The following is a 15,168-nucleotide window of genomic DNA, read 5'->3' on the forward strand; positions in this document are numbered from 1 at the left end:
GCCCAGGCCCAAGTCAAGCCAGCTGCTGAAGTCTATAAAGGGGCGGGTCTCAATTATGCTAACAAAGCTGGTCATTCTTTTGCAAGGAAAAAAATGGCTGGTAAAAAACTAAATTTTCTGCTGGGCTTTAACATTTTTAGTTTTTGTTTTTTTTAAATTTTCTCTCATGTGTATTGTAGCAAAGGATCGTGAAATGCAGGAGAAGCAGGAGAAAGAATTTTGTCTAGTTAACAAGGTAGGTGCAGTAAATTTTCTAGTTCCTACCATGTACTTCCTTTATATAAGGAACACAAGATTTAAAAAAATTGCTCAGTATGTTCAATTTTAACTTTAAAAACAAACAACCAAGAATAGATGAAATCAAGGATTCCTGAGTCTTCAGCCTATGATAAAGTGGTGTATATCTTCCCTTTTTGTCATCAACTTTGTGACAGTAAGGTAAGATAAAAGTTGACTTATAGTTCTCCAAAAAAAAAAAATTCCTATTTCATTAAGATTATCTTCCCAAGGGAATTTCTCTGCAATCTTCTTGTGATAAGATGCATTTTAGATCATGCAGAAAGCACATAAACTGCTTGCCAAGAGATTTCAGCTAACCCCTAGCACTGGGGAAAAAAACCTTTCATGCTCTCCCATATGCTAGTAGAATTCTCACCGATGCCCCGTTTATACACAATGTCTGTTAATTATTGTCTCTTCTCAACTTGCCCAGGAGGTAGGTGTTGACTCCCAAAATAATGTACCTGAAGATTTATTAAACAAAAACATATGTATTGGCTAATGTCAATAGACACCTTGAGGGAAAGCAAATCATGAAGTTAAGCCAAGAAAAAGACTTGATTCTACATTCTCTTACCCTGGAGTAACTCTGGCTGGTGTAAATGTGTGGAATCGAGTCTCTCTGTATTACGTGGGTTCTGAATACATTCTTCACTGCATTAGGAGACAAAGTTCATGGTCCAGAAAGTAAACATTAGCTACTCCAGTAGAGGAGGCCCTAGAAATGCTAGCGACTAGTAGAAAATTGACTTTAAGCCAATGAGGATGCAGATATTTGCATATGTGCTCTAATTGGCTCACACCATTTCATGCTCCATTATTGACCTGTGAGGAGGTCAGCAATAGAAACACAGCTGTTGGCCAGCTGTGAGCTTGGTGTGGTTTTACCTCTGTAACAACGTTGTTCACAGAAGCCCTGCTCCCCAAGTGACTTTGGTGGAGAGCCTGGTAAATGAGCAGAGCCAATAGCCACAAGAACCCTCCACACACATGAAATGAGGCTCTGTTGTGCTCTGCTGTTGTGCTGGTCTCTCTGTATAATGGGGGAACGAGCCCCGGTGGAGGTGTATGCTGGTAATAAGGGTTGGGCCCAAGTCCTGCCATTCAGACAGGCGTCCAGATGTTCCCAAAGTGTGGACGGCCTTCTAGAGGCCTGGGGTGTGGCTTCAGGCCCATGGCCATGAGCTGTCTTCCCATTCCACAGCCTCTTAAAGCAACAGGCCTTCTCTCCCATTTCACAGCACTCAAGGCCAGGAGGGACCACTGGGTCATCTGGCCCTTAGATTTCCCACAGTTCCCCCTATATTGAGCCATTAACTTGTCTGGCTTCAGCATCTCCTCCAGAAAGGCAGCCAGACTCCCAGAGGTGGAGACTCCACCCCTTCCCTTGGGAATTTGTTCCAATGGTTGTTAACCCTCGTGGTTAGACCTGTGTCCCTATTTCCAAATGGCAAGAGTCTGGCTCCAACTGCCAGCCATGGGGTCTTGTTCTGCCTTTCTTGGCTAGATTAAAATGCTTTGTAGTCCCTGGCGTTTTCTCCCCAGGAAGGAATTTAGGCACTGTAATCAGGTCACCTCTTAATCGTCATTTTGATCAGCTAAATGCTGTGAGAGACCGAAGAGCTCAAGCAAAGGTGTTTTCTTCAGCCCTTGACTCGTTTTTGTGGCTCTCTTTGGCACCCTCTCCAACACTTCCATGTTGTCTTTAAAATGTGACACCCCACACACACAACTGGAGACAGTATTCCAGGTCTGCTCTCACCAATGCCATGTGCACAGAGGTCAAATCACCTCCCTGCTCTCCTCATGTAAAATACTAAGGTTTATGAAGCTGAGGCTGTCTAATCATGGATCCCCCTTTATGTTCAGCTCCCACGAGTGCAAGATATAAAGGGGGATGTAGGAGCTGGGGCCTAAGAGGAAAGGTAGTTGAGTGGGAAGGGCTCAAGACTGGGCCTGGGGAGACCTGGGTTCAATCCCTTTCTCTGCCACTGACTTCCTGTGCAGTGTTGGGCAAGTCACTTAGGCCCAGATCCACAAAGGTACTTGGGTGCCTCTGCAATCCACAAAACCCCCACTTGGCTCCTGCCAAACCCTGCAGGTGTCTGAACTCACTTGATGCCTAAATTTTCAGGGTGGAAGTTCCCTTGATGCCTATCTTTCTGCCTTTGGGCATGCATACTGCTGCTTCTCTATGGGTACCTGGATGCCTAGAGCACTAGTGCGAGGCACAGACCAAGAGACGGTAGTGTGATGTTATTGACATGAACTGTGAACGTATAGATCATTGTTGCAACCAAGGTCCTATAGTTGCACCAAATCTTGTACAAAGGAGGTCGAGTAAGGTGTCTATGGAAAGGTTGTAATTTGCTGGTTATGCTGTGTGTGTGTGATTTTTGTATTTTAAGTTATGAATATTGCCTATGTACTTGTATCTCAATGTGTTTGATTCTAAGTAGCTTCAGTGAAGCATTTGGTCAGCTTCTTGAGAAAGGACTATTCTCAGTAAGTGCCCAATCAAGAAACACTTAACTGACAATGGACTTGGGAGACGCCAATCTACATCTGAGCTTTCCTGGGAACATTCAAACTAACATGTAAACAATGGCATCGGCCTGCAAAAAGCTGAATCATTCATGGACATGTGACTTGCCCGGGTGGCTACAAACTCCACCTTGTTGCTGTGACTTTGCACAGAAGACCAAAGGGGTTTCCGCCCACAAGAGAGAGAATATAAAAGGCCCTGGAAGCCTCTCCATTTTGTATTCAGATGGCTCAAGAGATGGTCTCTCCACCCCATAGAGATGCCTGAAAGAAACTGGAACAAAGGTCTGTAACTACAGGGGTGTGAGTGATTGCTGGACCCAGGCCATAAGCGACAACGTTGGTCTGAAAAGGATTGGGCCCAGACTAGGAAGGAGTCTAGTCTGTGAAAGAAGCTTATTGGGACATCTCTGAGCGTGAGATTTACCTGTATTCAGTTTCCTACTGTATTAGGCTTAGACTTGCGTGTTTTGTTTTATTTTGCTTGGTAACTTACTTTGTTCTGTCTTTTATTACTTGGAACCACTTAAATCTTACTTTTTATACTTAATAAAATCACTTGTTTATTATTGAACCCAGAGTAAGTAATTAGTAGCTGGGGGAGCAAACAGCTGTGCGTATCTCTCTATCAGTGTTATAGAGGGCGGACAATTTAGGAGTTTTCCCTGTAAAAGCTTTATACAGAGTAAAATGGATTTATTTGGGGTTTGGATCCCACTGGGAGTTGGGTGTCTGGGTGCTAGAGACAGGAGCACTTCTTAAGCTGTTTTCAGTTAAGTCTTCAGCTTTGGGGCACATGGTTCGGACCCTGGGTCTGTGTTGGAGCAGACTGGCGTGTCTGGCTCAACAAGGCAGGGTTCTGGAGTCGCAATATGGCAGGGAAAACGGGCTCAGAGGTAGTCTCAGCATGTCAGGTGACAGTCCCAAGGGGGTTTCTGTGACCAAACCTGTCACAGGTAGATGTTCCTCTGCTTCTCTCACCTGTGGTACCCAATCTGATAGGTGTGCTCAGAGGCCACCTAACCCATCGGGTCCTGGTCAGAATCTGGCTAGAGGAGGAACCCAACTTTTAGCTCAGGGGTTAGAGCACTCACCTGGAATGTGGGATACCCAGGTTCGGTTCCCCCATCTCTGCCTGAGAGACAGACAGTGACACACTCTGCAGGACCAGCTGGGCCTGGCCCCTGGGGGAGACGGAGGGACAAGCACAGTGCATGACCCTGGAAGACACTAGAGAGAGCTTCTGAGTCTGGGGCTGGCAAAAGAGTTGGCCTGTAAGCAAAGAAGATCTCCCCTGATTTTGGTCCCTCCTGCATTTAGAGAAGCAGGACTTCATACGTTCCTTGTAAATAAACAAGATTGTGTCCAAGAAAATGCCAGACTCTGTCAATTTCTGTTTGCCTCTGGAATGCCCTTGGGGGGGCCCTGAACTTTGACTAGCCACTAGGAGGTTTGAGATAACACCGAGTCAATGAACTGGGAAGCATGTAGTGGTTAGTTTCCAGTGGCTGGAGCAGGAGAACAGAAGGAAGAGAGTTTCTTAATTTGTCATTATTCCTCATAGTAATTCCAGGTATTTGTGTGGAGTCTTTTCACGGCTAAACTTTTTTTCAACCCATGGCATTTCACAGCTGGCCTGGCATAGCAGGGGGTGCTGGAGTTCAGGCTGAAGGAGTCTTGGCAGAGGGCAAACCCAGGACTGAAATAGACTGATCCAGAGGACACCTGGATAGGTTCTCACCATGTCCCCCTACATGAGTGTTGATATTTGCTCATTGCTTAACGTGAGCTATTGCCAGGCCCGGTGACCAACTCCCCTCTCTTGCCTGGACAGGAGTACCTGGCTGATGAACCTTTCCGAGACATTCCAAATCTACAGGCAAAGCTTGATCAGCTGAAGGGTGAGTCTGTTCCAGGGAGAATGGAGCTGAGAAGGAAATGGTTTAGTGCCCTAAAAATGCAGCTGAGTGTTTGGGCTTGGAGGAGGGGAGAAAGTTGCTAAAGAAGCAGGAGGTGTAATGATCTGTGCAAAATGCTCTTCTAACTCCCCCCTCCTTCTCCCCCCCCCCCCCCCCAAGAACTAGTCTATACATACAGACCCTGTGTTGAGATTGGCCACCAGTGACATGTCCTGCTCGCTGGGGAATTGGTGACTTGGGGGTGAACAAGCCAAATGCAGCCCATGACTTTATCCCCTGGTTAAAATAATTCACTGTTGAGTTGGCGTGTGCTGGTGATGTGGGGGCATCACAGCTTTTGGGCCAGATCCTCATCTGCTGTGAATTTGCTGATTGCTGGCTTACCCCAGTTCAGGATCTGGCTCTTGATATCAAAGAGGCTCAGATGAAACCATCAAATACTTGAGAGCGAAGCCAGCTAATCTGAGGGAATGCTCCTGAAGAGCTATGTTTGCCCGATGGGAAATGTGTGAATTGACATGTGAACTACAGATGCTGCTGGGTCAAATCTAGCCTTTAAAAATGAAAATAGTGTGTGTGAAGCCAGACTTCTCCGTTCTCCTCTTCTTCTTTCAGTGGCAAGAGAGAGAATGGGGACAAAACCCCTTTTTTGTGTGTGTGTAAAAATAAAAAAAATAAAATTAAAAAAAAAAAAAAATCCCCTGAGAAACTTTGAACTAAGTGATTCTAGCATGGGGGAAACAGCTCCTGTTCTTCGGCCAGGCCCCTGCAGAGCGTGGAGGACGTTAGCAGTGCAGGTGGCGAGGCAGTCACCATGGAGGTGCGCGCAGAATGGCTACTGATGTAAATCAATGAGTCAATGCTGCACTCAACCTTAGTAGACAGGTGATGACTCTCCTCTCTCTCTCCTAGACATGTTTATGGGATATGATACCACACGCACAGGAGAAATTGGTAAATTGATGCTTAACTCTTTGCTTGTGACTGCTGCTTCCCTCCTCCTCCTCCGCCAGAGCAGATCTGAAGGCCCATCTGCTGCACCAACCTATTGGGGTTTGATGTGTCCATGTCTCGGTGGAATCCGAGCATAGTTAACATCCCCATATTTCACAGGGGTGGGGGCCCTAGGCAGCTCATTGCACCTTCACAAGAAGATCCCTCTCCCACCTCCTCCCCATACTCACTCCCCTGTGCGGAAGCAAAACATGCCAATGCTGGTTACTTGTGCCCATTGGCACCTTGAGTCTACCCCACTGCCTGCTGCAATCTTCCCCCTCCCCTGGAACTAGATCTCCCTTGGTGCCAGAGAATCAGGTCTCTAGTGCTGAGGGCTTAGCATTCATGCTGATGGTGACTGAGTGGTGAGGCTGGCAGCTACCATCCTAGGGGAACAGAGGTGGGTCCCACAGCTCTCCTTTGCCAGTGGGTCCCTTAATGCTTCTTAACAAGGGGGGGAAATGCCTGATGCCCTGAGATGGGGAAAACTTTGAAGCCATGCTCAAGTGCTTGCTGGGTGGCTTCCTTGACTAGCTGATGCAAGACTTATGGGTAATGAGTCATTGCCTCTAGAAAGTAGGTGGGAACTCTTGAGGGGGTGGCAGTGGGCTGCCTTTGCCTCCACACATGAGGTTGGTATGCCTCTCTGAGATGTAGCAAGTCCCAAAGTTTCTGCTACAGCTGCACACTTGTACAATTTCCTGTTGGTGAATCTGAAATTTCCCCACCCCTGCACTGCCCATGGTGCTTTTGCATTTCAGTAGACTAATCCTGGATGACTGAGAGCAGGGCCTCTTTACATGCATGAAGTACATATACAGTCCCATTCTTTCCCACAAAAACAATAGTGAACTTGAAGGATGTGTTAGAACCCATGGCAGGATATTCACCTTGACCAGCTGTCCCCACCAGAGAGGGAGATCATGCCACCTTCAAAGGTCTAGCCTTAACCTGTGAGTGAAAAGGGGGAGGGGGGAGTAGATACTTCAGAGTTCAAGTTGTACTCTATTTGCTTAAAGCCTTTAGAGGACTACCCAGATTAGAAGACTATATCAGATTCCTTTGACTCATTAGACTAAGGAATCCAGTAGCACCAATGCTACTCTGTAGTGCTCTCTCCTTCATTGTAAAGCACCTACCTAAAACCACCTCAGCTGTTTCTACTGGGTTTATGCTCAGTGTAGATGCTGCTTAAAACTCTCCAGGCCCACATCTGAGTAATGCAGAACCAGTTCTGGAGCAGCAATGGAGAGGGGGATGTGGTAAATGACCAAATAGGTCTCTTCCATCTCTAACCCCTGTGATCATGTAATACAGACCATATCTGAGCCTGGTGTTGTTTCAGATTATCCAACAATGAGCAGGATACTGCAGGAGTTTGGGGTTTTCCAAAGCCCCTTGGAGCTCAAGGCGCTGGTCCAGGAAATCACAGGGAACACAGGCAGCACTGTCCCTTACAAGGACTTCACTATGGTTATGCTGGGCCGCAGATCCACCATGTGCCAACGGTACGTATGAAAGCATACCTGCATCTCCAGGCTTGGACCTAGGGAAGGAGATGAATGTGCTAATGATCAAAAGGATTTGATTTGTGGTTTTGGTTGTTCCCTGGGTGACACTTGCCTTCCAACAAAGGGCAAGAGGAGCTATTGGGAGATCCGCAGCTATTTCTAACCTGCCCGTCGCTGCAGTATCTGGGTACTAGCATGGTACAGCTGTTGTAGAGAGGGTGGAAGAGCAGACCTAGTGCAAAACTTGTGCTTCTGTCCATTTGGTGATCCCTGGGCCTGTTCCTTTAACTGGTTAGTTACCCAAGAAGCTAGGGGCCCAACTCTGATAAAGAAACTTTAATATCTCTGTGCTACCAAGGCAAAACAACTTATTCTGACTAGGGAATCAGACCTCCCTCATCCATTTGAGGTCAATGGTTAGCCACATTTACCAATGGGCTGGAGGACTAAAGATTGCAGGTCACGTTCTACCATAACCAGCATCCCATACAACTCCACTGAAGTCAGCAGGGCAGTTTTCAGAAGTACAGAAGGACAAAACCTAGGCCACAGCCTGCCTTGGTGTCTGGACTCCAATGGGAGTGGCACTTGGGGTCATGTCTGAGGGCAGCACTGTGGCTCCTTGGCAGTATGAACTGGGCCAGAAGCTGGTCCCCATTGAATTTGAATGGTGTAGGTCAGCCCAACACCATGGAATGATAGCTGAAAATCAGACTCTGCCCGGCTCTAGTCATTTGGTCCCAAACTTGAAGTTCCAGGGGTGGAGGCATCAGGGGTATTCCCAGCTTCACGCTATACAGTGACGTGTCTCCATGAGACTCTTCACCACTCACTTGAGGTGTGAACATTCCCCTGCTGTCTTTGCAGCCCATGTTCTGGCCCCAGCCCACTGGTGCAGTCTAGCTGGAGATGACACCAGCCACTCCAACTGCAGGAGTGGAAAGATCAGGGCTGGAGAGAGAGAGAATGGGGAGACTGTCTAGTTAGTCATCCAAAGATCTTCACAGGTAAAGCAAACCTTCCTCTTCTGGGGGAGTCTTTTCAGAAGAGTTTGGGGGGAAGGTGGACTTAGGCAGGAACTAATTGTTCATAAGGGGTATTAAAGGCAGTGCTCTGCTGGGTCACTGCCCTTCTGTGCCTCAGTTTCCCCAGCTGTAACCTGGGGATAAAGATAAGAGTTAGGCTGTGTCAGTGGTGGTTCCTCTGGCTGTTGTCATGAGACCTGCTGTTCACTCTCTCTGCTGCCAGGATCATGCACTACAATGGGAAAGGAGGAGGAGCCGTGAAGAGGCCCAGCCTGATGAATGCTGGCCCCTACATAACCTACTTGGAATGCACTCTCTCCGGAGTCCCCTCTCCTCTTACCACTCTCCCACCACCACCTCCCCCATCTCCAGCTGATGGCTGCTCTGAAACCTAGCCAGCTGCCCAAGAAATGTGGACACTGACTCACTTCGTAGGCTGAAGAGCCTGCTGAGAAGGCAAACCAAATCTACTGTGGTAGAGTGCATCCAGCTCAGACCTTCCCCAATAAAGAGCTGCCTAGCAACAGTGCACTGTAGCATGTCTGAGCTGCTGCAGCAGATGAGCAGAACTGCTGATTGCTGGCATTATAGCTGCGCCTAAGGGCCCTGTTGTGGAAGGTGCTGTAGGAACATAAGACCATCTCTGTCCCAAAGAGCCTACCGTCTAAACATAATCAGACAGGCGGCAAGGGAAACAGCCAGAGGGAGGTGAGGTTATGCGTCCCAGCTCTCAGCAGGTCAGTGGTAGAGCCTGGTATAAACCTGAGCTCTTCCAAGTTAGCACCTAGAATCGTATTTGTCCATTGTTCTTACTCAGGTTGTTCAAGAGCATAACGTCCAGACTTGGTCAGACCAAAGGTCCATCTAGCCCAGTATCCTGTCTTCCGACAGTACCCCAGAGGGAATAAACAGAACAGGTAATCATCAAGTGATCCATCCCCTGTCGTCCATTCCTAAATTCTGGCAAACAGAGGCTAGGGGCACCATCCCTGCCCATCCTGGCTAATAGCCATTGATGGACCTATTCTCCAGGAATTTTTCTAGTTCTTTTTTGAACCCTGTTATAGTCTTGGCCTTCACAACTTCCCCTGGCAAAGAGTTCCACAGACTGAATGTGCATTGCGTGAAGAAATACTTCCTTTTATTTGTTTTAAATCTGCTCCCTATTAATTTCATTTGGTGACCTCTAGTTCTTGTGTTTATGAGGGGTAAATAACACTTCCTTTATTTATTTATTTTTTCTCCACACCAGTCATGATTTTATAGGCTTCTATCGTATCCCCCCTTAGTCGTCTCTTTTCCAAGCTGAAATGTCCCAGTCTTATTAATCTATCCTCATACGGAAGCTGTTCCATACCCTAATAATTTTTGTTGCCCTTTTCAGTACCTTTTCCAATTTCAATATATCTTTTTTGAGATGGGGAGACCACATCTGCATACTTTATTCAAGATGTGGGCGTACCATGGATTTATTGATCCCTTTCCTAATGATTCCCAACGTTGTTAGCTTTTTTTGATGGCCACTGCAAATTGAATGGGTGTTTTTCAGAGAGCTATCCCCAATGACTCCAAGATCTTTCTTGAGTGGTAACAGCTAATTTAGACCCCATTGTTTTATATGTAGAGTTGGGATTATGTTTTCCAATGTGCATTACTTTTTGCATTCATCAACACTGAATTTCATCTGCCATTTTGTTGCCCAGTCACCCAGTTTTGTGAGGTCCCTTTGTAACTCTTCAGTCTGCTTTGGACTTAACTAGCTTGAGTAGTTTTGTATCCTCTACAAATTTTGCCACCTCACTGTTTACACCTTTTTCCAGATCACTGATGAATATGGGAACAGTACTGGTCCCAGTAAAGACCCCTGGGGGACACCCCTCTTTACAGCTCTCCATTCTGAAAACTGAACATTTATTCTACCCTTTGTTTCCTATCTTTAACAAGTTACTGATCCATCAGAGGACCTTCCCTCTTATCCCATAACAGCTTACTTTTCTTAAGAGCCTTTGGTGAGTGACCTTGTCAAAGGCTTTCTGAAAATCTAAGAACACTATATCCACTGGATCACCCTTGTCCATGTGCTTGTTGACCCCCTCAAAGAATTCTAGTAGATTCATGAGGCATGATTTCCCTTTACAAAAAACATGTTGACTCTTCCCCAACAAATCGTGTTCATCTATGTGTCTGACAGTTCTGTTCTTTACTATAGTTTCAACCAATTTGCCTGGTACTGAAGTTAGGCTTACTGGCCTGTAATTACTGGGATCACCTCTGGAGCCTTTTTTAGAAATTGGCCTCACATTAGCTAGCTGCCAGTCATCTGATACAGACAGAGGTGAAAGTAAGCCGGTCCGGTCTGGTACTGTGTACTGGCAAGAGCTGGTACACAGCCGACCGTACTGACGGGGCAGCTTCCCCAGGCTGGCAAGCACCCTCACACGCTCTTCTGGGGCTAAGTACCTGAGGAGAGTTGGGGAGGGGGACCTATGTACAACTTACGACTTCTGTTGGATATTATGAACTTTGTATGTAACTATATCAAACCAATTGCCAAATCACGCTGTGCCTTCACCTTGCCTCTATAGCCTCTGGAGTGAGCTAAAACCCCCAGGAGGTGTCAGGCGAAATTCTTGCAGCCATGATGCAGGGTCGCTAAACTTTGATGGTCTTCTATTCAAATGGAAACCCCCTTGGGCAAAAAGCTGGCCAAATGGAGAGAACAGATTCTGCCAGGTGGGCTAGTAACCAAATAATCATGGGCTAGGAGACTCCAACTGCCTGAGGGTGAGTGGGGATCACACGATAGGTGATAGGGAATAAGAACTTTATAAAGGACAGGTGTGACTCTCTCGCTCTCCAGACATTTCACCACCTCACCTGCTCAAGCTGGGGGGAGCTGCTGCAGCAGAGGGAATCTGCCTAATTTGACTTCCCCTCCCCTTCCCCTCCTCCCCCCAGTCTCCCAAGGAAAGTGGGTGAGCTACAATGTGGGGCAGGGAATTCAGGTGTGTGGTGGTTTCTAGATGGTCTGTGCCCTCTCTGAGTAAAGTGTGCATTTGGTTGAGAGGTCCTTAGGCCAAGCCTGGCTCTATTTGCTTCAGCTACAGTGTGTCCCTGAAGGGGTAAACAGTAAACCAGAGTCGGACGGAGCTCAGGCAAATGGTGTGCTTACGTTACTGGGGTGTCTTGGAGGGCAGCATAGGTCCTGGGGGCCTAGGGCACTGGGCCACAGGGTCTCTCTTCCATGAAGGGGTGTCAGACAGAGAGGCCAAAGAGGAGGCCATGCTGGAGCCTACTCAGACCAAGGGAAGCTTAAAACCACACGAAGGGCAGACAAGTTCTCCCACAATTCCCCAGGACAAATAGCAGCCCACTTAATGCAGCACAAAGCCTCATGGGATGTGCCCCAGATGCCCTAGTGCCACACCCAGGGGAATGTAGTTGCAGTGAGGATGCAGTAACTGTAGGGTGACCAGACGTCCCGATATTATCGGGACAGTCCCGATTTTAGGGGACTTGTCCCGCGTCCCAACCTTACATCGGTCGGGACACCCTTTGTCCCGATATCTGGGACCGTCCGGACCGCAGCCGCAGCGCCGCCGCTCACCGCTTCCTGGGGCAGCTCCTGGTGCCCGCCTGCCGGCAGGAGCGCCACATGCTGCAGGGGCGGGGCTTGCAGGCACCGGGAGCGGGCAGAGAGCCCTCCGCCCCCCCCCCAACCCAACTTGCCCCGTGAACCTAGGAGTCAGACGGACCAGCCTGCCGGATGCTTCCTGGGACGGGAGCTGCCCCAGGTGAGCACCGCTGGGACTCCCTACCTCGCCCCCTGGCAGGTCCCTCTGGCTCTTAGGGTGGGGGGGCTTTGCATGCTGCTGGCGCCTGCAAGCCCCGCTCCGCGGCTCCGGCAGCTCCCATTGGCGCTTTTCACAGCCAATGGGAGCCACCGAGCTCGCACTTGTGGCGGGCGCAGCACGTGGAGAATCTGGAGACTCCCCTCGCCGCTCTCACCGTAGGAGCCAGAGACCTCCCAGCAGGGCTGGTGAGTGTGGCCAGGGAAGGGGGCAGGGTGTGGTGGAGTGAGTGTCTGGGAGGTGTGTGTGGGGCGCTGGGCTGTGAGGGTGTGGAGGGCGCTGGGCAGTGGGGGAGGTTTGTATATTTTGGGGTGCTAGACAGTGGGGGCCTGTTGGGGGGTGCTGGGCAGTGGGGGAGATCTGTGTGTGTCAGGGCACTGGGCAGTGTGGGTCTGTGTGGGGCATTGTGTAATTGTGGTGGTGGGGCTGTGGAGAAGGGCACTGGGAGGGAGGAAGGAAGGGAGGGAGGGGAAATCTGTGTATTGGGAAACTAGTGAGTTGGGGGGGTTCTGTGTGGGGTGCTGAGCAGCTATGGTGGGGCTGTGGGCAGGGGGGCGCTGGGCACAGTGTGTGTGCACAGCACTGTGCATTTGTGGTGGAAGGGTTGTAGGGGGGCTCTGGGCATAGTGGATCCAGGGGGTGCTGGGCAGGGGAGCTGTGTGGCGCAGCATGGGCCCACCCTCAACAGGAAGGGGCACACTGGTAGCCCAGGGCCAGGCGGACCAGTGTGCCTCTGGCTCCGGTCAGGGCTGTGCACCTGTGTCTGTCTGTCTCCCCTCCTCCCTCCCCCCCACTTGACCAATGTGTCCTAATATTACACTCTTGCAATCTGGTCACCCTAAGTAATTAGGTATGGCTTTGCAGAGGGGTTGCTCATGGCTGGGCTGGGCTATGCCAGGTGCCCATCTCCTGGGTGCCAATCACCCGGGCTAACACTGCAGTGAGGCTATGCCCATAGATGCAAAACAAAATTCTGTCAGTCGTGCTTTCGGCCAGAGGCTGTCCAGAAATACTGGGGTTAGTTCCCCTGCTCAAAGGGGCCGTTTGCTCCCGGGTGATGTAGAGAGAGGTGAGTTAACATGAAACTTTCCAAGATTTAATGCTGATTTAGACCTTTTTAGTTGCTTTTTATACTGAAAGGGCTGACAAGTTATTTCTTTCCATCTGCAATACTGGAGGTCCCCTCAGGATAATCAAATACAGATGATCTGAGGCTCCATCCGTTAGGGGTTACAGCTAACATATATTCTACTGACTGTAAAAGGTAATCAATTGATATTTTTAAACCAGCTAATGTTAGGTTCCCAGCTTTCCTGTAATCAGTCAGCTCTCTCTCTACTGCAGGATTTAAGTCTTTCCATTTCTCTGCCTCCTCTTATTCTACAGTGGCATTTGTTGTTGTAGTCATGGTGATATTCCTTCAGTAGATGAAATCCTGGCTCCATTGAAGTCAATGGCAAAGTTCCCCTTGGCTTTAGTAATAGTAATACCTAGCTCTTATCTACTGAACTTTATAAAGGAGGTCAGTATCATCATCCCCATTTTCCAGATGGGGAAACTGAGGCACGGAGCAGGGATGTGACTCAGCAAAGTCACCCAGCAAGCCTGTGGAAGAGCTCAAATTAGAAACCAGTGCCTAAATGGGAGCTGAGCTCCTGAAAATCGAGCCCTGTTTGCGGGGACTGAACTCTCCTGTAAAGGTGGCCTGTAGCCTGGAATTCCCTGCAGCATGTTGCAGTGAAACGAGAAATCTGCCAACAAGAAGCTGCCACTGTGGATTGTTGTGGGGGAGGAGGGTTTATTATCGATTATTATTACAGACTACTTCCACGTAATCATCAGCACATTGGACCTTCGCTTTCATCCAGGAGGCTTCAATACAACCTGCATGGATTAGGCTTTTAAAGCAAACAGAAAAACCAAGCCAGCTACAGGATTTATACACTAAATACTTTAAATGTGTGTGTTCTTAAAAACAGCCGTATGCTTAGCCATACCTGATCTAATGCCATGCCTATCCCAAAGAGTGTCTAAGTTACAGTGTAATCAGCAGAGTTATCTGGATTGAGAGCTAGAAACAGCAAGAACAGTTAGACGTTGCTTCTCTTTCTGAGTTAATAACCATAGTCTGGGATAAATAGAGATCTGTTCTATTGCTCACTAGAGTCAATGGGAGACTTTCCATTGACTTCAGTGGATTTGAGATCATGCCCTAAATTCTAGGATCCCGTTTTTCATGAACAACAACCCTCCTTAAATTTATTTTGCTAAAATGTCTAATGACTTAACAGAATTGTGTTAAACAAGTAATGCTTCATTTTTGTCTTTAATGGAATGGGAGCTGAGGCGGCCATGTTTTTTGCAGGTAGGCGGCTAGTTCGGCCAGAGCCCCGCACGCTCAATGGCTATTGTGTAACTGTGTGAGACGCTGAACAGACTCAAAGCCCCTAGAGCGGAATGGCCCTATGCTTAGGTGAGGTGTGAATCATTGGACCTGGCCTCTCTGCAGCTTGGGCCCATCTTTGACTCCTGCTTTAATTACTGGTCAATTGCTGCTGCAGAGCAGTTGCTTACGCTGCAGAGATACCAAGCTGGGTGAGTTCCTGTCTTCTCCTCCTACGTTCTCTGGCTCATGATAATCTGTAGAGGTGGCTGGTGGGCTCCCAGGGTAAGCTTGATCCGGACAGGGCATGCACTGTGCTTAGGAGGAGAGAGGCTGGCAATGGAAGGGTTTATACGCAGCAGCTGAAAGCTCTCTTGCAGGGTGCCCGCTGCCTGGGATGTCTAGTCATTTTTAACTCCTGCAGCACATTTCTGAGACGCCCCTGCCAAGTCAACCCACTAAGGACCCAATCCAAAGCCCAGTGAAGTCAGCTGGAGTCTTTCCATTGGCTTATTTGGGTGTTGGAGCTAGGTCTTTAGGCCTTGATGTTCTCCTACTGAATCTGGGTGTGACACAACTTTGCAGAATCTCCTCCTGTCAACGCCGCCTTGGCTAGCGCCTGGTGTTGACTGCATAGCACATTCCCCTTGTCTCAGCTGA

At 48.5% G+C, this 15,168-nt stretch overlaps 1 protein-coding gene across 1 annotated transcript; it reads left to right on the plus strand.

Annotated features, from left to right (window-relative positions):
• The first annotated feature begins 166 nt into the window (after window positions 1-166).
• Window positions 167-8,669, plus strand: LOC135882117 (allograft inflammatory factor 1-like). The gene is made up of 5 exons (XM_065408904.1): window positions 167-235; window positions 4,658-4,724; window positions 5,655-5,696; window positions 7,084-7,246; window positions 8,498-8,669. The coding sequence occupies exons 1-5, from the start codon at window positions 167-169 to the stop codon at window positions 8,667-8,669; spliced, it is 513 nt and encodes a 170-aa protein (XP_065264976.1).
• Window positions 8,670-15,168: the final 6,499 nt, after the last annotated feature.

This window comes from Emys orbicularis, chromosome 8 (assembly GCF_028017835.1).
Source record: "Emys orbicularis isolate rEmyOrb1 chromosome 8, rEmyOrb1.hap1, whole genome shotgun sequence".
Lineage (NCBI taxonomy): Eukaryota > Metazoa > Chordata > Testudines > Emydidae > Emys > Emys orbicularis.